This window comes from Xiphophorus hellerii, chromosome 20 (assembly GCF_003331165.1).
Source record: "Xiphophorus hellerii strain 12219 chromosome 20, Xiphophorus_hellerii-4.1, whole genome shotgun sequence".
NCBI classification, from domain to species: Eukaryota; Metazoa; Chordata; class Actinopteri; order Cyprinodontiformes; family Poeciliidae; genus Xiphophorus; species Xiphophorus hellerii.
In genome coordinates this window covers 10,520,386-10,542,468 of record NC_045691.1, presented here as the reverse complement: position 1 = coordinate 10,542,468, position 22,083 = coordinate 10,520,386, and the positions used below count along the sequence as shown (strand labels likewise).

At 37.9% G+C, this 22,083-nt stretch overlaps 1 protein-coding gene across 1 annotated transcript in view; it reads right to left on the bottom strand.

Moving 5' to 3' along the window:
* Window positions 1-20,314, bottom strand: part of snta1 (syntrophin, alpha 1) — a 41,207-nt gene extending 20,893 nt beyond the window's left edge. The window contains exons 1-2 of the mRNA XM_032549012.1: window positions 19,977-20,314; window positions 10,293-10,478 (exon numbers count right to left, since the gene is read on the bottom strand). Of these exons, the coding sequence (XP_032404903.1) occupies window positions 10,293-10,478; window positions 19,977-20,259 (469 nt within the window). The 5' untranslated portion in view covers window positions 20,260-20,314. The remainder of the gene's footprint in view (window positions 1-10,292; window positions 10,479-19,976) is intronic.
* Between the last annotated feature and the right edge of the window lie 1,769 nt (window positions 20,315-22,083).

Here is a 22,083-nt window from a genome sequence, read left to right as displayed (position 1 = left end):
ACATCGCTTAGGCCACGCCCCCTGAGAACAGGAAGTGTCATGTTTTACTGTGAACGGTCGCTATCTTAGCCCTTTGACCTAATCAACATGAAACTGTGTCCAGAGACAGAAGACATGTTGGTGTGTTGAGTATTCCAACCCCGACCGGCTGCGATGAAGCAGGTGGGCGTGGCGGCATTGCGAACGCCGTCGAATTTCGTTTGGCTCTGAATTCCACAATTTCGGGCCCAGCTGCTTCAAACTCACTAGGATGGATCCTTGTACACCCACCGACAGGAATTCATAACAAAATTTGGTGGGCGTGGCCTAATTTCTCTATATCGACCCCTAGAGTATTTTAAATGAACAGCCCCAGGCCATGCTTTATCCTAGAATTACGAAACTTGGTACATATGTGTATCTTGTCGGGACGTACAAAAAAGTCTATTAGAGCCATGGTCGAAACCCAACAGGAAGTCGGCCATTTTGTATTGAAGGTCCATTTTGGACCTCGAGTTTGACGTTTACAGCCTTTGCATTTGATCGAACTCCTCCTAGGGATTTCGATTGATCGGCTTCAAACTCGGTCAGTCTGATCATAAGGCATGTCTGATTTAAAGTTATCAAATTGGTGACTGTATGAGCTTGCTGAAGGGGGGTTACCAGGGGTCAAAGTTCACCTACTCGCCATGAAACACGAAACTCTTATATTTTCTATACAAAAACACAGAGAGGGACCAAACTTTCATTGATTGATCGACATCGGGTGTCCTAAAATACCCTGTGGTGAAATTATTTTTTTAAGTAGGCCACGCCCCCTGAGAACAGGAAGTGTCATGTTTTACTGTGAACGGTCGCTATCTTAGCCCTTTGACCTAATCAACATGAAACTGTGTCCAGAGACAGAAAACATGTTGGTGTGTTGTGGATTCCAACCCCGACTGGCTGCGATGTAGCAGGTGGGCGTGGCGGCATTGCGAACGCCGTCGAATTTCGTTTGGCTCTGAATTCCACAGTTTCGGGGAGAGCTGCTCCAAACTCACTAGGATGGATCCTTATCCAGCCCCCGACAGGAATTCATAACAAAATTTGGTTGGGCGTGGCCTAATTTTTCTACATTGCCCCATAGAATAATTTAAAAAATCAGCCCCAAGACATGCTTTGACTTAGAATTACGAAACTTGGTACACATGTGTATCTTGTCAGGACGTACAAAAAAGTCTCTTAGAGCCATGCTCTAAACCCAACAGGAAGTCGGCCATTTTAGATTGAAGTTCATTTGACCTCGATTTTGACGTTTACAGCCTTCGTATTTGATCGAACTCCTCCTAGGGATTTCGATTGATCGACTTCAAACTTGGTCAGTCTGATCATAAGGCATGTTTAATTTAAAGTTATCAAATTGGTGAGTTTTGGAGCATGCTGAAGGGGGGTTAGCAAGGCTCAAAGATCCCCTGTGATTGACTGTGTAATATGTTACACAGTGAATTACAAAGGGGATTATTTTGTCATGTGTAAGGCAATGCTGCCCTCTGGTGTCGAATTACTGAAATAATGAAACTATTTCAGTAATTTCAGTAATTCGACACCAGAGGGCAGCATTGCCCTACGGAATGACAGTTCAATGTTGAATTATAGAGGAAAAAATTAAATAATTTGTAATTCTAACACAAAAACTGACAGAGACACCAAAGTTTGAGTTATTGTTCATCCTCGGGTGTAGAATAATATCCAATGGTCAAATGATGACATCACGTAGGCCACGCCCTCTGACAACAGGAAGTCTTGTATTTTACTGTGAACGGTCGATAGTTTCTGCACCAAACTTTGCACGAGTGACCCTGGTGGGATCCTTGACGACCCTATGTCATCATATTATGACGTCATCTAAGCCCCGCCCCCTCAGAACAGGAAGTGCCGTTTTTTTACTTGGAAAGCTCCGTTTATGGCTCTCTTGACCTAATCAAGATGATTCGGATGATAAACTCTGTCAATGCTCGCTGCTGGCTGAACCGTGTGGGCGTGGCCAAATGGCGAATATCAGTCCCTCGCCATATGCATACGTTTGGCTCTTATTCAGGCATGGATCATCCGATTGGCGCCAAACTGGATATGTATGACCTTTGTTCACCTCTAAAGAGCCTAACGGGTTTGAAATGTAATTTGGCTCCACTGCGCCCCCTAAGTTAATACATGGGTTGTATCTCCTCGACGCATCGACCGATCTGCGCCAGATTTTTCGACAGTCGTCGGGGAGCGCCGCCGAACGCATTCACGCCTGTCGCCCGGTGGACGGGCGGGGAAAACGCGCGACAGCTTCTGCGGCGGCTGGCGGGCGGCGATGCTGGAAACTGCGGCGGAGCTTCCGCGGTGGGGAGCGGGCTGCGGCTCTGGAAATCGCGCGAGAGCTTCTGCGGTGGCCGGAACCCCCGCGGTGGCCAATAGGCCGGAGCGGCGCTTGCTGCGAGGGCCGCCCGAGGCTGCTTGCAGCTTTAATTCACTTTACAACCACAAACTTCAGTCTATTTTATTTGAAGTTGTGTAATAGACCAATTTAGGTCAGTACAATATTATGAAGATTGAGCAAAACAATACATTTAAATGTTTGAAAAAAGAACAGTGTGGCAGGCGTTTGTATTCAGCTGCATTTATTCTGATGATGTTAAATATCCAGTATTACCAAAAGCCTTTAAAAGTCACCCGACAGGTAAACATTCAACACCCGCACACCTCCTCCAGAGGTCAGGAATGCATTAAATTAAGAAGTTTAAGCATCAAGTACCTGCATATTCTTTGCATCTGTAAATGCAAAGAGTATGGCACAATTGCAAGCTTGCCAACTCAAACAATGCCATAAAAAAGTAATTGAAAAAAGCTGTAAATCATGTTTGAAGTTTTAAACAAGAAATATAGTGGACACTCTGCTTAGTTGATTTAGCTTTCACTATCCCTGCAACAAAAGCTGACACTGAGATTATTCTAAGAACAGCATTCCAACCATACAGTATGGTGATGGCCCCATCATGTTAGGGGGATGAACTTCTGGAGCAAGAACGGGGAAGCTGGACAGAGTTGAACAGTTAGTAACAGGAATCCTGGAAAAATAACCTGTTATCAATTTTAAAAGAATGGGGTTTAGGTTCACCTTTCAGCCAGACAAAACTCAATAACAGGCACAGTACTACAAAAAGAAGGGTGTAGATCAAAGTATATCCTTGGCCCAGACAAGGTGAAGATCTAAATCAAGTTGAAATCTGTGACAAGAGTTAAAGATAAATCTCCACAGATGCTCACATTAATGTGACCTTGAGCCATTTTGTAAAGAAAAAAAGGGAAAGAAATTTAATGTGCACAGCAGGCAGACATGCACCTAAAGACTTTCTGCCATGAATGCAGAAAAAGCTGAATCTACAAAGTGTTGATACAGTAAGGTTTTATGCATGCCATACTTTTAAGATTCTTTATTCATTATCAGTCTAGAAAACCAAGCATCATAATCTTTTCACAAAGTGAGAAAATGCTCAAGACGTCTAAATGCTTTTGTAAGCCACTGTACTACATGGTACAGTCTTTCATATAAATTACATTATATCATTATGTGAGCCTCTGTATAGGTTGTGGCATGTACTGTTTAGTTTTTTTTTTTGTTTTGTTTTTGTCAAGCTTTTCTTTTATACGAAGAAATTATTGAAGTTGTTTTACTGTTCTGCAATCAGCTAGTCTCTCCTGCCTGTATCTGGCGTCTTCCAGAACAGTCTTTAACAAGAAAGGCTATCAGACTTGATTAAATCACACATTCTTTTGAAGAAAATGTACAGAAAACGTTTTGCATTCCTGAACCTACCAGCAGCAAGAGATAAAGAAACTACAGGGAATCTGGGAATATAATTTCAAACATCAGGGCGATGCTGCTTCTACCTCCGCCCACCAGATCAACAGATAAACCAATTTACACAAACACATACGGTACTCTGCAAATCTAAAAAAAAAAAAAAAAAAAAAACTACTTGAGAGTTTCCAGTCAAAAACTGTAAATTAAGAAAATCTCACTTGTGCTGTGTTCTGTTTATCTGACCTCTGACAGGTCAGATAAACAAAAATCTTCTGGATTTGAACCACAACGTGAAGCAAAATGTAAGAGTGCAAATGAATGTGCAACCGAATATGCTAACATACATGAGGACAGTCTCTTTTTTTCAGATGATATGTGTGAACAGATAGCAGGAGTGAGGCATACATTGCTGCTGTAAGAAAATCTGAATTTGTATAAAATTAACTTTTGACAAAAAATGAATACTACAGACTTAGCCAGCAGCATACTGTATGTGTAGCTTCAAACTCGAGTCCCTGAATTCATTATATTCCATAAATCACTCACTTAGCCATATTTGAATCAGTCCATGAAGATAGAGTGAGAATATATCTCTCTGCTGGCCTTACTTTAAAAAGACTCTAAAGTATGTATCTTCTTTTTAAGGGCTATATTCACACATGTCCTTGAAGAGCCTGATTTGTAGATAACAAATAGGAGTTCTGGTCCTCAAAGTAAAAAGTAATTCAAACTCTGCCAACACTCTGAATCTGCCAGAAATATTTAATTGTTCTCTTAACAGAAACAAAGATTTATTATTTAAATTTCTGTATGTTTAAATGTTTATTTTTATAGTTAATTTTAAAGTAGGTATAATGGAATCATCATACTGCTTTCTATTTTACTCTGCCAGGATAAACAATCCCTACCTTGATAGAGAAGGCCTTCACTTTTATTAGATAAAGGATCACGAATCAATACCATTGTGCATTTATTCCATTATCGTACACAGCACATTACACAAAATTCCACTTCATCTGTTATAGAGGCTCTAGTTTTCATAATAGAGCCAGGTAATGAATTAGATGAAGACATGAAACTATATGTAAGGCAGAGAGGTAGAATATGCCTTACTGGTTAGCTGACAAAGCATCCCAGACCAACACAAGTGAAACCATTTAAATGCAATCTCACTACAGATGGGGAGCGAACATCATGGGCGCCACAGAGCATATTTTCAATTAACGCACATCAACTGGTGCCTCTAACACACATTGGACAAGTCAAGCTGAAATGCACCAAGCCAGGACATGATAGTAGACTCCAGCCTCGGAGAGGTTTAATAGAAGAGTGAACTCTTCTCAAGGGAAGAGGTTCAAAAAGGATTGCTCAGTGCCTGGTCTTGGTAAGTTGGATGCCAACCAGACGGATGCAGTGTTTTTTTGTTGTTTTTTTTTGATAGAAAACTAAAGGGTTGTACATTTCTTAAAGTGTATCTGACAAAACTAATGTGTGTTGTCCTTAAGGCTCCTAAATGGTGCTCTAACTTGTAATAAGTGCTCACAGTTGGTTGGTTTCAACACATTGTTACTATTCTAGGGATGATTGATGATTATATTTAATATGATATTAAATATAAATTTGCATATTTTATGTCAACAGACATTTCATGTTAAGAGATGCATTTTAATAATTCAGTACAGTACAATACAGTTTCCAAATTGATCATGAGAGGACAATTTAAATAGAACATCTGCAGGTGACGTGATAGAAGTTGACCCCAATAAAAATCAATCTTTTGGTTACTGGAATAACTGCTACAGTTGAATCTGTATGACTAAAAATTGTCAACTGAAAAAAATAACAATCTTTAATATGTTGACTGCATGTGAAAGACTGAGAATCCTTGAGATAAGAAACTAGCTTTAAGGCACAGCTGACCTCAGCCTTGAAATGTGTATCTTTCTTTAAATCGGTGTGTTTTCAAAAGGTTACATTCATATTTTGGAACAAACCCCTTTTAGACAATTTTACTATTTAAAGGTGACATTGGGGACAATGTCTTACAAATCACTCCCTCCCCAAATATGCTAAGCAAGAGGAACACTGTGGCCAAAGAGTTTCCTTAGCTAAATCTATCTAATCCTTGTGTGTGCATGTACCCTGAGCCTGAACACAAGGAATTTAATGAACATGACAGCATGTACCAGAAAGTCCACAAAGGTCTTGTCAGGGGAAACTTGCTCTTTCTCACAGTTTACCTATTGCTCTCTCTTGTGCAAATCTCATAGTGTTACAGACACACTATGAATTATGTTTCTCCAAAGGTTCATGTAAATTCTTCTGTAAAGAGCATCGAATTTAGGATAATATCTGCACCATGTGCTAATACGATTCTAAACCCAGCAATAACATCGAAGTCAATGTGTGATTTCCAATAAATGCTTTAACTTTTCTTGTATAGACTTGCAAATGATGCAAAATCTGTCTCTCTTCCAAGTTCCTATAGATACTGTAGATATCTTATCTATAGGAGTGAACTTTTTCAAAATTTTACTTCAAGGGTAATTTCTTGCATTAAATATTCCAAGTTTCTGTGAGAGACTTGCAACATTAGCAAACACCACAAATGTTGCAATTAGAGAACACATGTTTAGACCAGTATATAATTCAGGAGTCAAGTTGTTGAGAAGCTTAAGGCGGTAACAATAAGCCAAACGTTAAATATCTAGTGGACTACTGTTCAGGTCGTCATCTGAAAGTGGAAGGAGTATTGGAGATTTGATCATCAACCTAGACATTCAGGCCAGACAAGCAGCACACTAATCAGAGAAGCAGCCAAAAGGGCAATTTTGGGAGAACATGTTGGAATATTACTAGACTACACACTTGGACCTCGACAAATCTCATATTTAAGGAAGACTAGCAAGAAGAAACCCATAAAAATTCAAAAAAGGTCATGTTTGGAAAAATAATACTGACCATCACTAGACAAGGCATTTATGTATACAAATTGAACACAATGTGTTCAATTATCAATTATGCACTACTTGTGTATGCAATACACAAAGTGTGCAATTAAGTCCATTTTAACATGATAAAATGTGAAACGTTTCAAGTACTATGAATATCTTTTTCAAAGTGCTACGATCAAACTTACGAAAAACTCATTCTTTTCTGCTGACTCAGTTCTAATGCTTTTTTGACTTGATCTCTGACTCAGCAGCACAACAAGCATGGAAAAGGCCAATGATTTAGAGGGGAAAATAAAATTTGGCATGACTGGTCTCATTTTCTTCCTGGCTGTCCTTTTAGATTTGTTATAGTAGCTAAGGTCACTTTACTAAGTAGGTGCTCTTCATTTTGTCCATTAATTTGGCAAGAGAATGCTAAATTATTCATGTGCTACAAAATATTGTGTTCCAGAAGGTGGAAGGATGGGACACATGGACATTAATCAAGCACAAACATTAAAGAGCGCATAGAAAAACTCAACTTGGACCCTGATATTCACACTTACTACAGTCTTCCAGTCCTCTTTTTTTAATTGTATATTTCCTTCTTGGGAATGTTCAGTGCCTTAGAGATATTGAAAACATATACTTTTCAATAACATTTTCTCTGATTTGCTTCTTTTGTGTTCATGTTGTAATAGTAGCTAGCAATGCTGATTACTTACAGACACCCACGTCTTTATACTGCAATTACTTAAGACACACTTACTGCAATTAGGATATGTGTATTTCACTAATTGTGAAGCTACTAGCACAAATTAGCTAGATTTCTAAATCACTTTAAAAAAGCCAAAGTCACAAAATCCAAACTTTGTTGATCATCACTGATTTGTAAAAGCAGCAAAAAGGGTAAAATATACAAGGAGGTGAATATTTCCTATGGGCATTGTACAAGTATCCCAGAGCTCCCTTCTATGCATTTCATGCACACATGGGCACATGCACAGTTTTATTGCTCTGTTACTGTGGATTTAAGTGTGTGCACAAGACAAACAAGTTTTGTCTTGGCTGGCGAACTGATGGAGTGAAGTCCTCAAAAGGTTAGATGAAAAATTGTGAGATGTGAAGCTATTCTCCCTATAGTTTTTCTCATTGTTCTTCAACTGAAGAAAAGGTTTAATGAAGACAAAAAGTTGAACTAGAAGCAAAAGCACACATACATAGCATGGACACAGAACATGTGTCCTCACAGTCACATATAACCACACACACACACACCCAACGCCCACGCACACACACACACACACACACACACAGAGTAGGGCAGTACACAATTGCTGGGCGGAAATGGAGGCAGCTGTGCTTTTATGGTTTCATTTTGTCTGTTATATTTATCTGACCCTCCCATGTCCCCTCTCTTACACACACATTGATTATTCCATCTCCATTTTGATAGAAGGTGTGACATTAAGGTCAAAAGGGATGCTAGCTGTTTTTCTTTCGAACCAAAAAGAATGTAAATGGTAAAAAAGTTCACAAACATTCGCATTACACCTGAGAGCTGGTCAGTACTGCCCTTTCCCTGCTCTTCTGGCTGCTAAGCAACCACGAGGCACATTGAAATCACATGATTTAGAAAAACTCAATAGTGCACAATGGTTAAACTACTTCCAGCTGTGTCACATATGTGGAGTTGGGAAACCTGAAACCTCACAAAATATCTCCCTGCAATATTTCAAAGTGATGCAAACAGACAGCTCAGACCCTATGAATGTAACACAGTGACAGAATGAAACATCTATTAGGAAAAGATTACAATTCATATAATATGAGAGAGACAGAGAGCTCAACTTCTTTCCACTGCATGAATTGCTGTAAAAGTTGAATTAATATATGTTTATTGCATTTTTTGTCTCCTGCCAAAAGCACCAAACCAGCGAGGCTAATTTATCTTCCTGAAAGCACTTATCAGGCATGTTTAAGTGCTAGTGTTCACACTTCCCAGATATTTTAATGTGATGGAAGAAGTTTCACCTTCAACTCAGTCAAGGCCGTCTGTGTTTGGAATTTCACATAGCACTGACAATTGCCTGGAGGGCAGCAATAGTAGTTGTTTGTTGCTGGACACATAAAAAAAAGATCTGACCTTTAACACTGCAGCGGTACCAAGAATGAGTTAGATTCTGAAAATCTTGATAAAATGCCAAAGAGCAAAGTAGAACGCTGAACCTGAACTTTTACATATTTTTGTGATTGTCTAGTAGAGATAAAATAGTTACCAAATCTTCAAAGTTGCACTTGGAAAGGTCATAGGCCTACAAGGTATAAAGCAAAGAATGTTATTTCTGCAATTCTTATACTATGCCAAAAAAAATTAAATCCACCCAAATCTCAGTTTATCGATAGGCATCAGGTAAACCTGTCATCTCCAGGTCAGACAGACATATCAAAACATCAAAAAAGAAGAAAAAAAATGGATCTGGGTTCAAACACTCATACAGCTTGGAGGCCTCAGTTAGCCTCCAAGCTTCTTTTCTCTCTTCACTCCACTATCAGATCCTCTGAGGGGGAAGGGAAACCCATGAAATGATTCCTGACACTACGGATCAGAGAGCAGTGCCAGCTGAGACGTCTGATATCAACACTTTTCTGCCTGACTGTGAACATGTAACGTAGGAGGATTTCTACTGATTTCTGCTGACAGGAGCTCTAACTGTGTCTTGTCTGCACACTAATGCTGGCCCACAATAAAAGTTCACCAACTGAAAACGCTGTGACATGGTAAGCTGATAGCTCTCCATTCTTACACACTGAATTGAACTAGATTGACATCACTACAGTGTAGCACTGTATAAATTGCACATTTATTGCTACCGTATGCAATATGCGTGTTGCGAGGAACTGCTTGGACTGCAATCAGTCTTAGCTAATCATTTAGGTACCATGCATTCAGATTCTGACTGCCACTAATATAGTTCTGGAACCTTGTTGCAGATTCTTTAGAAGGTAAAGAGGTGGAGTTGGAAAATTCATTAAGAATGATTAATAATGCTCCGGATAAGGGTCGAGACATTTTACATGCAGTGGAAAATCTCTTGTGGCCTTCATTTAGTATGAATCTAGATGACTTGACCCTGCAGGCTGAAGCTATAGGCTATATAAGTTAGGTCAAGACCAAAGTAGACTTCTAGTGTTCTAGTCATGTAGTCAATGCTTTTCATCAGGTAGTTACTCTGACCAAAAAACTTTTTTGAGATTGGATGGGTTTTAAGACCATAGAAGTGTGCTTTGGCCTTTCAATTAAGCAAAGACATTTTTAGAAAGAATAATATGGGGATCTTTCTAAAAATGACATAAAGAATTGTCTCTGAAAATTCAGTTTTCTGATGGATAAGGCCCTACTCAAAAATGTGTTGCAGTTATTTCAGAGTACTCTTTTGTCTCTTCTCAGTATGCTTCAAAGCAAAATAAATGGCAAAGCAAAAAAGAAGCTGAGTCAAAGACTTGTTTACGTTATTTTTTCTCTCTGTGAATGAAAAACATGTTACCTTCAAGGATGACTTCTTTGCCAGTTTTTTTTAGTGCCTGCACAGCCTCGTCGTGCGTGGCCTCTCGTAAGTCAAAACCATTGACAGACAATATGGCATCCCCGACGTAAAGCGCCTCTGTCTGGTCAGCTGCAAGGCCTTTAAAAATTTTTGAAATGAGGATGGGCATTTTGTTTTCCTTTCCACCTGTGTGAGAAAAGAGAGGACGTATTGTTACTTCATTTTTAAAATAATTCAGGAATACTTCGAGTAACTGCACATTAACTTTGGCACAGTGCAACTAATAAAAACGTGAACAGAATTATTATATTCTATTCAAACCCTTTCATATTACACGATCTAGTTAAAGAAGTGAATGTACAAATTTTAAAATGTCCTTAGCAATTAACAGTGAAGGTGACAAAGTGTCAGAGGGCTTAGTTGTTAAGTCACAAAACAAGGATCATGAGTGCCAAGTTAGAAGCTGAAATTCTAAATTAAGCCCCGTCCCACAACTGCTATTACTCTGACTGCTGTACTCCTCATATTTAAGCCTCTAAATTAAGGGTATGTACGTGAACTGCGGTTAAAAGCACACAAAGACAGACATTTAGTAGCAATTACTCCCAATGTACTAATTTCAGCAGCTTCCTATCGCACCCTCTCCCTCTTTTTCTCTCTGTCGTTAAGCGAAGGTCAGGTAGTACGTCAGTGTATCTACTTGTTGCTGTGGGCTGCCACTCTTCACAAGAAATGTCACTATTAATGTGAGATGGCAGTCCAGCCTTCCAGCTAGTAAAAAATAATCTAAAAAGGGGGATTAGATTCCATAAATTTTTAATACATCTTGAAGAGGTTGTGTCTTCAGGGTTATTCCTTTCAATTTATTCCACAGACTGCAGTGCAAAACTTTTAAATCATCCCTTCTGCCTATAGATTTTGCTTCAACAAAGACAAGCTTTCATATACAATAGTGTGAAAAAATGTTTTGATGGAATCATAAATTCTGATACAAAAAAAACTAACTAAATGAACATGTTCAGCCATGGAGTCATGACATTAAACACTTGGGTTTTTCAACAAAACAATGGTACAAAGAACACCACCAAATCTGCCTCTGAATGGCTCAAGGAAGCCAAAATAATGGTTTGATGTAGTCCGGACCTTGATCCAACCTTAAACTGGTCATTCAAACACCTTTAGTGTTGCTGAATAAAATCTGCAAGAGTATAGCCAAGATTTCTCCATGTAAAAGACATGGAGAAATGTTATGACACATGCTTTACAGCAGTAACTGCCACCAACAGCAGTTACTGCCACCAACAGTGGCACAACCAGTTATCAGGGCGAGGGGGCAATTACTTTTACCACCTCGGGCAAAGTTGGTTTGGATCACTTTTCTTTTTTTAAAAGTAACCTAATGATTTCAAAACTGCTTTTTATATTTACTGAGGTTATCTTTGATAATCATAACATAATTGACCATCTTAAACTTGTAGTTGTGAAAAGAAACTAAAACAGTAAAATTGCCAAAGGGCAAATACTCATAGCACTGTAATCTTAATTGGCCTCCCGCCAAATCTCTTTATGTTTTCTTATTTTTTCTTTTTTTCATACTAGTACCTGATCCTTTTTATTGCTTTGTTCAGCCACAATACTTGTGGGCAGTTAATAGTTGGGGAGGGCACAGCTCCTTCACACAAGCTCAAAACCACAATGAATCAGAATCAAAATCAAAAGAGAAAATTCATGTTAAAATTAAATATTGCAATACATACAAACTTTCACGCACATCAACAGAATAGGCTGAGGTAAATTTCTTGTAATTTGTTTTTTTCTGGATTAAAGCATGAAGCTGTGCCACAAAAACCGGGAGGCACAAACAAAAACCTAGGGACACCAGGACTAGATAGACAGGTTAAGATAATATCAGAACTAAAAAAGACCAACACTCATATCTACAGCTAGATTACAACTACAGGCACATACTGATGCATGCCATAGAACTGTTGTAGGAAACAAGGAAGACTTGCAAGTATGCATTCACATTCCCCCAGAACAGTTCTCCCCTTTGACTGCTACACCCTAACAGCAAAAGTATGAAACAATACTGTTGGACCAGATGGTCCATGTTTAAAAGAAGCACTTCACAGCTGCAGTGTGGGAACATTTTGGGCTAGCGCCAAATGAGAGCAGAGAGTTACACAGTCCTAAGCCAACTAAAAATAAAGATAAGAAAAACTGCTTTCTTAGTTCTGCTTAAAAGATATTTCATGGCTTGAAAGTGACTGTATCATCGTACCACTTGAAAATTGAAATCATAGCAACAAAACAGGTTGAAATTCACAAAAAATAACTGAAAACACAGTAACGAAAACGTCTTGCTAGAATGTTTAAATCTTAAATACAACTAAAAGGTAATTTAACAGATTAAACCGACGACTGCAGCACGTACTTCCGTAATGGCAATGGAACTGTTACATGCAAGGCTTTAAAATTTAAATTGCCTGGCACCCACATTTCTGACCTTTCACCCCAATCAAAGCTGTCTCGGCCAACTGAAATATTAAAATTTGAACACGTTCCTTTCATAAGAAGCTTCACTTACCTTGAAATTACCTTTGACCCTTTTTGCACCACCTATCTTTTCTAAATTACAGAGCCCCATAATCTCCTATCATTACATAGAAACATTTGAGTATCAGAGGACTACTACCACTGCACAAAACCATAAATATGTAGGGAATTTAAAGTTATTAATACTAATATTATTTAATACTAGCATTAGTCTAGACTCTAGTGTAACCCCCATAAACTATGCTGATCTGTCTGTATGTTTAATGTGTTTGTTTGTTAGTTCTTAGAATGTCCTGTAGAGGGCACTAGACCCACATTTCTCCTGTGTCGGTGCGAGAAGAAGAGTAAAAAAGAAATGGCAGACTATTCAGACTAAGCACATTTCAGCAGAAGTAGAGAAGTTACCATGCATAAGTGCTGCTGTGATATGAAGGAAATCTGTTTATTTTGAACTGGATAATGTACATTCTGTTCTGAGAGTTCTCCGGTGAGTCTGTTGTTTTATTTTCAGCTGCTTACTTACGCAGAATGGCTACCTAGCTGGAGCTAATGTTGCTCAGTTTTTTTCGAACTGAAAAAAAAACCAACCGGAGTATAAAGTGTCGCTCTGTAAGTAGCATAGCTCTGTGAAATGAGACCGTTTATGATGAAGTGATGTTTATTAAGTAATTTCTTTATTACTGAGCGTTTTTGGTTTATTTTAAACGCTAATTTGATTTTCACTGAGAGGTAATTGAAAGATTTCTATGATTTCCGTATACCTGCATGATCGGTTAACGCTCTGCATGCAGGTTGTTTTTTTATTTGGGACGATCGATACCTGAACGAGCCAGTGGAGTTCCAGAAGCAGAAGGGTTCCGCCGCCATCTTTGTGACTCGAACTGAAGCCTGGAAAGACGGAGGGACTGGTGCTGCTGGAGCTGGATATTTTGCGTGGACAACAGATAAGCTTATTGAACAAAAAGGGGGCCCCCAAATCTTTTTTTTTTATTCCACAAACTATTTGATTCATGAACATTTTCATAACTGGACAACTTATGTGCACATTGACTGAACTGACTGACCGAACTGTTATATTGAAGGACTAACTGGAATATGTAATTTCTTTTGTTGAAATAAGCTTTAAAGCTACTGTTTTAAAAAAACTACCCTCAATTTTCTATATATTAATTTGATATTTTTATATAAGGGTGGACAATTTAAGTTTTATACCTTAATTTTATTAAGGTAATTAGTGTTACCTGGATTATTATTTTTTTTGTGGGGAAAGAAAAATAAACCTGAGTTGTTAAAACTTGTATGCTTATCATCCTCCTGTGTGACCCTAGAACAAAAGTAACTTTCCCACTGAATTTATTGCTAATTAAATTAAGTAGTGGTTACACTTGCATGAGCATTGGTTTAATGGAATTTTCTTTCATTGTTCTCATTGTCTTCTGTGAACAAATGTGCTTATGTGACTCACAGTTTGTAAATATTACATACTAGCAAAATGTAACCTAGACATAATTTGATAATCTCTCATATTTTATATTGGTCAACTGGTTAAATAAGAACACTCGAATGGAAAGAGTGTGCTGCAAAATTTGAAGAAAACAAAATACATTTAAATTAACTATGCATGGACTTTGAACTTTTTATAATGTATCTATCATTTTAATAAATTTAACTATGAAAATAAGTAGGCATAGTTTTGATTAGCTTTTTTCTGGTTCAAAGTGGAAGTAAACTTGGATAAAATGGCTAAGTATAAGTGCAAAAAGGGGGTACAAATAGACTAAGGCGCAAACTGACTCAGAAACAGCAGGTGAACTTTGACATTTATTAAAGCCTGACATGACTTTGGTTCATCTTATGCCACTAGAGTGCTAATCACAGCACTTTACCAGTTGCACTTCTCCTTCCCTCTGGACAAGTAGGAAAACTGAGTCTTGCTCCTTTGAGTCAGCAAGAAGATAACAGTGTAAGAAGTATCAGAGTGACAAGGCAGTGTCATTTGTGTCAAAATAATTTTACAACAGCTGTAAAATGAATGCAGGTTACAATAAGACAGTAGCTAAGGTAAATAAAGGTGAAAGGCAGCATGAGGTAAATTGTTGTAAAGTATTCTCACAAATTTTACTTTGTTTTGGTCAAAAGGTTTAGATTTTCAAAATAATTGTAATATCAGAGACCTGAATTAATACAGAATGCAGATATCAAAAGTAAGTAATTGCCTCTAAATGTAATAACAGGGTAGTGCCACCCTTTGGCAGCGAATCATTTTGTGACATCCTTGATAAGTTGTCAGTGTGCTTTTGGAGAAAAGTTGTTAGGCTGACTCATCCTGGAAAGCTTCAACAGTTTTACGTTGTATTTTCGGCATTTTATTCAAAGGCTCTTCCTGTTCTTTGCCTATAGTACTAAAACCTTAAAAATGGCAGTGCACTCCTTCAAGCATATGAAAATCCATTACTTTATTTGACATTAGTCCTTGAATTAAATCAGGCTATGATGAGTAATATTTCCATGCCCACTTCATGTGGCTACTGACATTTTACTCATCTGTACAAAACAAAATGTTGTTAATCAGTTATAGTTTTGATTTAAAAAGAGGGTCAACTGCTTTTTTGTATATGGTCAGGTGTGCTAACTTTTTTTCTATTAGAAAATTTTGTTTGACTATCTGAAACATACAAGTGTGCCAAAGAAATCTGTAAGAAATCTTCTGTTTCAATGGCACTGTTTACACTTTAACCTTTTCCCAGCTTTGTCATTCATTTGTATCCTCTTGTCATGTACTTTGATGTTTTTCCTCTAGTCTTAAATATAATTTACTGACATGACTGGTGAATAAACAGCTTTGACATATTTCAGTGAAAATAATCATTATTATGAGCACCACATTTATCCACTTTGCATGTTATTGCTTTCCTTTCTATAACTTTTCATATCAAATACTTCAGCGCCTTCTGGCTGGCGACCTGTCAGTCAGCTGACAGGTGGGTGGCAGTTGTGGAGATAAGGTGGAGTTACTGGAGCTACTCATGACAGGTAATTGAACTGTACTGACATGCACAGTACTGACATGGGCCTAATTAGGTAATTTTGTGCTAACAGCGCTCTTGTTGGGAGAGTACTCCTGTCACAACTGTTGCATAGTCAGCACTTTCAATTTTATTGGACAAGTTTCTTACAGTGCTAATGAAAAGCAAAACAAAAAACATCAAACAATGGGTTTAAGACAGTATTTCCAAATATTATGAAGCAGCCATTGTTTTCTTCAAGGTCACTAAAACAATGACTAGGATAGTTTTTTTTATGATGTTTACTGACTTTGGCTTAGTTTTTATGTTCTGTTGCATCTTATTTTGGGAAACCCCTTGCCCTGAACATGAGAAGCTTACAGCAACAGAAAAAAATCCCTTTAAAGGTCAGCAGAAACATTTTTTCTCACTAAGAAAAGTGGCCTGATCCAGAGACCAGAAGTCTAGCTTCCCAGCCTCCCCTCTTAAATTTAGACATGCGAGTAAAGGTTGCCTCAGTTCTCTTCTGCAAACTGGGGTGGGCTCCCTAAAATTAACACCAGTGGAGTACTCCACTCCCAGCCACATAGCTTTCATCTTAGGCCAATGACAACTGACTGCTGCGGACTGCTCCACTCAGCTGTTCACAATGTGGTGTCAGCTAACCCACAACAACTTCTGCCCTCTTTCATTTGCATTTCCCTGCTTCAGTCTGACACCTTTCCCGATGTTTTTCTTCCTTCCGTTCTTTCTCATTTCACTTCTTTGGCTTATTCCATGCCCCATCTAATCTGCAGCAGGCTCTTTGCGCAACTTTGCTGCACTTTTTTTTTTCTTCTTTGCGTTGGAGCAGTCAGCATCACAACAATGTCAAGGCAACAGGCTGCCAGCTCTGACTTCATCTTAATAACATGCTGTCTCATTTTCATAACCACCCATTTCTGAAAAGACGGAAATGGCATTTATGTCATTAGGGCCCAGCTTTGTTCCGTTGTTGCTGACAAAAGTAGAGAGGAATAAATGAGCATTTTCACAATAATGAACCATTTCTGCAGCACGACAATAGCGCAAGTTTACAACAAACCATCAAGCAGACCCTGTGCCTCAACCGACACTCACCAGTCAAATGATTACTGGCACCTGTGAGCATAAAGTTTGCAAGAGGAAGAAGTAGTAGCTTACTCCAATGCAAGTTCAAACACATACTGCGTACAGTCAAGATAAAAGTAAAACATTTCTTATCACACATTTACTGCATTGTTAGACTACTGCACACACCACTACTTAAAGTTTCCTGGCACAAACAAATCACAGACAAAGACACTGAATATATTAAACTGTTATTTAGCGCAAAATAACAGTTTTGTGCTAAATAGTACAAAGTTGCAATAAACTCGCAATAAAACACATATTAAACATCTGGTCCTTTTCTTATTCTTATTGTTTTTGAGAGTGTTATATTTATAAGATGCTAACTTCCAGGAAATACAATTCAAATTAGGTCTGTCACAATAAGTGACGGACCATAAAATGGGACAATTTATTGCTGACCAATAAATTGTCATATAAGTTGTTGTGATAAATGATAATATTGTTGCTTAGAAACCATTTTCAAGTAATGCAATGTTAATAGCATAATAATGCAAGAACAGATTAACAAAGATCAATTAACTTTAAAAACTAATGAATATTTAACACTAGAACTGGAAGACTTCCTAAATATTCAAAATAAGTGGAAAATTGTTGAGCTCGTTTTAATTTTTTATGCTATTAATTGATTTATTTAGTCTATTATTTGACCATTTACATCGTCTTCCAAAGTTCACTCCTTCATTCTTCTTCTCATAGTGATCTTGTCTCAAAGATAATGCAGATCGAAGAAAAAGGATGATTAAAAGGTTTTTATCGGCAGCATGGCACTACAAGAGACAAGAATGCCAGCTTGACTTGCAAGATGTAGAGAGGTCAGTCTTGCCTGACAGAAAAGTTAAAGATGCAACATTGATGTAACCATGATGTGCATCAGTAGTCTATGCAGCTGCTTCTATCTTTTTGTTCATTTAAAGGAAACAATAATCTGCAAAAGGCCAAGAATGGTTGTCCATTTTTTGTGGAGATAGCTGTTTGTGTCATATTGTTAACCAGAACTTAAAAAAGGGTGACACATTTATATGTCAATTTTCTACACAGTAAAGTGATGCAAATGGGAAGAAAAGGGAAATCACTGTGTTCTGTTTACAATATATGAGAAAGCCACAAGACTTTATGGGTTTCCTTTTTTGCATCTGTTTAAGGGAAATTATTTCCATTTTTAGCATTTACAGTTAATCAAGAGAAGACTTTCAAAACATCAATGGCAAAAATAAAGGTGTATTGTTATAGTTTTTTGCAATGGTTAAAAAAAAAAAATCATATCTCCAGCATCCATTTTGTGGGAAGGGCCAAAATCTGGCATGTTGCTACCAACTTTCTGTTCTCTCTTATTTTTCCTTTCGACAGAAGATTCACTTGGGCCAGAGATTCTGTGCTTGACTTTGTCTCTTTTTGAACAAAACTCTCAAAGAAGCTACTTCACCCAATAAATAAACATATTATCTAATGTTGAATGGTATTTAATAGTGCTTTTTTAAGAAGAAACTTGTAGCAGGGCCCTATTGTTAACAAATTAGTGCACCATCTTGCTATTTCCCATTAAAAGTACTTAAAGACTAGTGCTTCTCTATTACAAATTAATTTATCTGAAACTGAGTGTGTAATTACGACTGAATTGTGAATTCTGTGTGCTTAGTTGTCATAAAGACAATGTTAACTACAAACCAATTACAAATGCAAAGTGTAAACAGCTTCCCAGCATTTCCCTTGCAGTCTTAGTTGAATTTGACTGCCAATGCCTTTTATTTATCTATTTATTTATTTTGTTATGAAATGTTACCCAAGACTAGCTCAAGGCACAAGTAAGCTTAGGAACTTTAAGGCTACCACACAAGCAGAGGACCCCCAAGAACACCACAGTTATCACTGGGATCAGGTTTGCAAAAGTGTATCTCATCAGCACACACTCATATAAAGAACATTTTGTTTGAAAATGTTCATCATCTCCTTTGCAAGTATAAAATTCTAACATTCAGAAGACCTTTCTTTTGTAAAAGCGACAAAAAATTATTTTAATTTTCTTAAACATATTCAAAAACATAATTTTCCAAGTGCCATGACTGAGTTTGAAAGCAGGAAATGTGAAATAACTTGTGAGTCTTTTGCAATATAGGTTCGGGATGAAGTCAAATAATTGATTACTCGTTTTGTTTACTTATTAGTGTATACTTTGCAGGAATTTGCAGGAACCACAGCCGCCCAGGAATAGCCATAATCTTTGAACACTTAAGAGGGCTTGAAGCTGCCTGTTTTTATAGTTCAAATATTAAATACTTCAATATGCATAAATCAAATTTAGATTAGAATACCTTCAACGTTTTACAAATTGCAGACAGAAAAGCAGGGGGAAACACTGCTCAAGTATTTGAAGAAACTAGGCTTTTGAGGCAACAAAAAGAGTTCAATCAACTCATTCTGAAAATCAAGTCATTCTGAAAAAATAGACACGCAAAGAAGTATGCTTATAAAAAAAGAATGTTGCTGAGAGGTGTGTTTAGATTTCGTAGCTGGTATCAGCAGCTGATAGATCAGCAGGTTAGAACCTGCACATCCCTGCATTTGTTTTATCTCAAAGACTAAGTCGTTGGAAAATTAGGGTAAACATGCATCCTCAGATTGTATAGGTTGCGGATCCCTGATCCAGCCAGACGTTCCAGGACCTGCTCCCATGTGACTCTGGGATACTGAAATGGTTCCTCTGTCTAGGTGAGTCACGGCTTAAGAAAAATCACTGCTGTCATATTTCTTCGCACACGAATACTTGCAAATATAGCTTAACTTGTAATGCAAAAGAGTAGCTGTGCTTGAAAACTCCTAAAAGTGTGACTTGTGTATGTATTTAGGAGTTAAAGTGAGTTTGAAGGCTGGCTGCGGTGTTCTTCGTCGTTACTGAATGCTCTCAAACTCCAAGTCAAACTTACTGACAGTAATTCACCGCCTATTACGAAGTCTTCTCTTAAAATTACCCTACCTTTGATACTAATTCCAAGTCCTCCCACATCTTGTTTGGTCACTCGAACGGTGCGCTTCACGTTGGTGATGGTTTCAGGGACCGGGGACGAGCTGAGGTTCGGAGGGTCTCCGTTGACAGCACCTGCGGGACTCGGGTTGGGCTTCGCGGGCTCCTCGGCTCCCTCACCGGGGTTTACGGTGAGAGTGTCCTCGGAAAGAGTGGCCAGCACACGGATCCAGCGGTCCACGGTCAATCGAAGTTCCAGCAGTCCCGTTTTCTGCGCCTTCATCGCGGCAGCCATGTTCAACGCATTCCTGGAATAACTCTAGACGGGCTGGCAGTCCTGTAAAGAGGGGGTGGAGGGCTGGGGTAGGGGGCATGTAGACACGCACACCCCACCGTAAAGAAGCACTGATTTCACCTCCTCCTTCTCTATTAGTAAGGAGTAATCTCACACTGCTACAATTGCAAAAAGAGTTAACAAAGTTCGAAGAGCTGTTTGGTTTGTTACCCTCAATTAAATGTGAATCCATTCTGTCGTTAATTTATTTGATCTTAGCCCTTTTCACTGTTTTAGTTAAATGTGTGCCATTTGCGCTCAAAGATGTTGGATTCACATAAAGAGTTATTGGCTTATGACTCATTACCCAGCCATAAGCTGGGTACAGTCTAGAGAGTGCCACAAGTCTTTGAAAAAGACTTTGCGTAAAAGAAATTGCGTAAACAGGTTTATTGCCTATTTGCATGTTCACCCCACTGTGATGCCTAAACTGTAAGCAACTTTGGTTTACAGCTGCATTGTAAACCAACTGTAATTGTTGTTTTACAGTGCAGCTGGCTACTCATGCTGAAGGTAATTTTTGATTTGAAGGTTTTAATTCAGAGCTTAATTAATTGTTGGTGTTTTATCATCACTAGTTTAAAAATCAAATGATATCAACTGATCAAACCTGAATTGGATTATTCTATATTGAACAGATGTTCTTTAACATACTGGCCTAGATTTACTGATTATTATTCCATCCAAGGGTGAATTTATTGGGATTTTATTCCATGGTCAGCAGTGTCTTCAGTTAGAAAAGCTCATATCATAAAAAAAAATAATAATAATGAATACATAGAATGAACAGTTGTGTTTAGTGTGAATCATCAAGTGCTGCAATATATATATATATATATATATATATATATATATATATATATATATATATATATATATATATATATATAGGTTACTTTAGCCTTTTGTGTTAAAGTCACTTTTAATGCTTCCATATTCAATGACATTACGCCAACCAACACTCTTTTATTGGTGTTTTGTGAGTAAGAAGCAGAACAGTTGCTGAGCAGTTGTTTAGTGAAAGGTTGTTTGAACTGTGAAGTATAAAGGATTTGATCACAATCAACAAAATGAATGGAATCCATGTGGGCAACATGTTTAGTGAACAGCAATAAACAGTCAAGAGTCTATTGTGATTGGTTAAAAAAGGCATACTTATGGAATACATTTATCGTTGAAAATTCCTTAGAAGTTCAAAACTGTCACAAACAAAGGTTTGTTTTGTGGTTAGTTATCCAAAAATAATATGTAATAAACAACAAAAAAATAGGATTTTTTTAGATGTTAAAACTCAGTCTTTAATAAGCCATTACCAAGTCAATTGTCCTGGGTTCTAGAGTCCTACTTCACATTGATAAGTCTTGCAACATTACAGTGATTCAGCAGAGGCCCACTTAATTGTGCACAATTGAAAACAAACATGAGGCACTGATACAAACTGATGAAGCGGTCCACTGTTTCAATACTCTTTTGCATCTGCAAGTGATCTCCTAGCACTTCAGCTGAGTTTGTGTACATGTGTGGCAGTCTGAGTTGCATCTGCTTCACAGCAGGTGAAACAGCAATGAGGTTCCAGTAACTAATATTAGAAAGCACACTTCTGGGTGGGCCGTTTTGAAGTCAATTGCTCACTAAAAGAAAACAAGTTTGGCTCACTGACTGAAAATTGCTTTAAACATTTGCAGATGGCTTACAGGAGCCCATCTGTTAGAATAATACCTTCATAATCAGGTTGACCTTTACCATTTTTATTTTATTTATTCAAACTGTATTGTTCCTTAAACA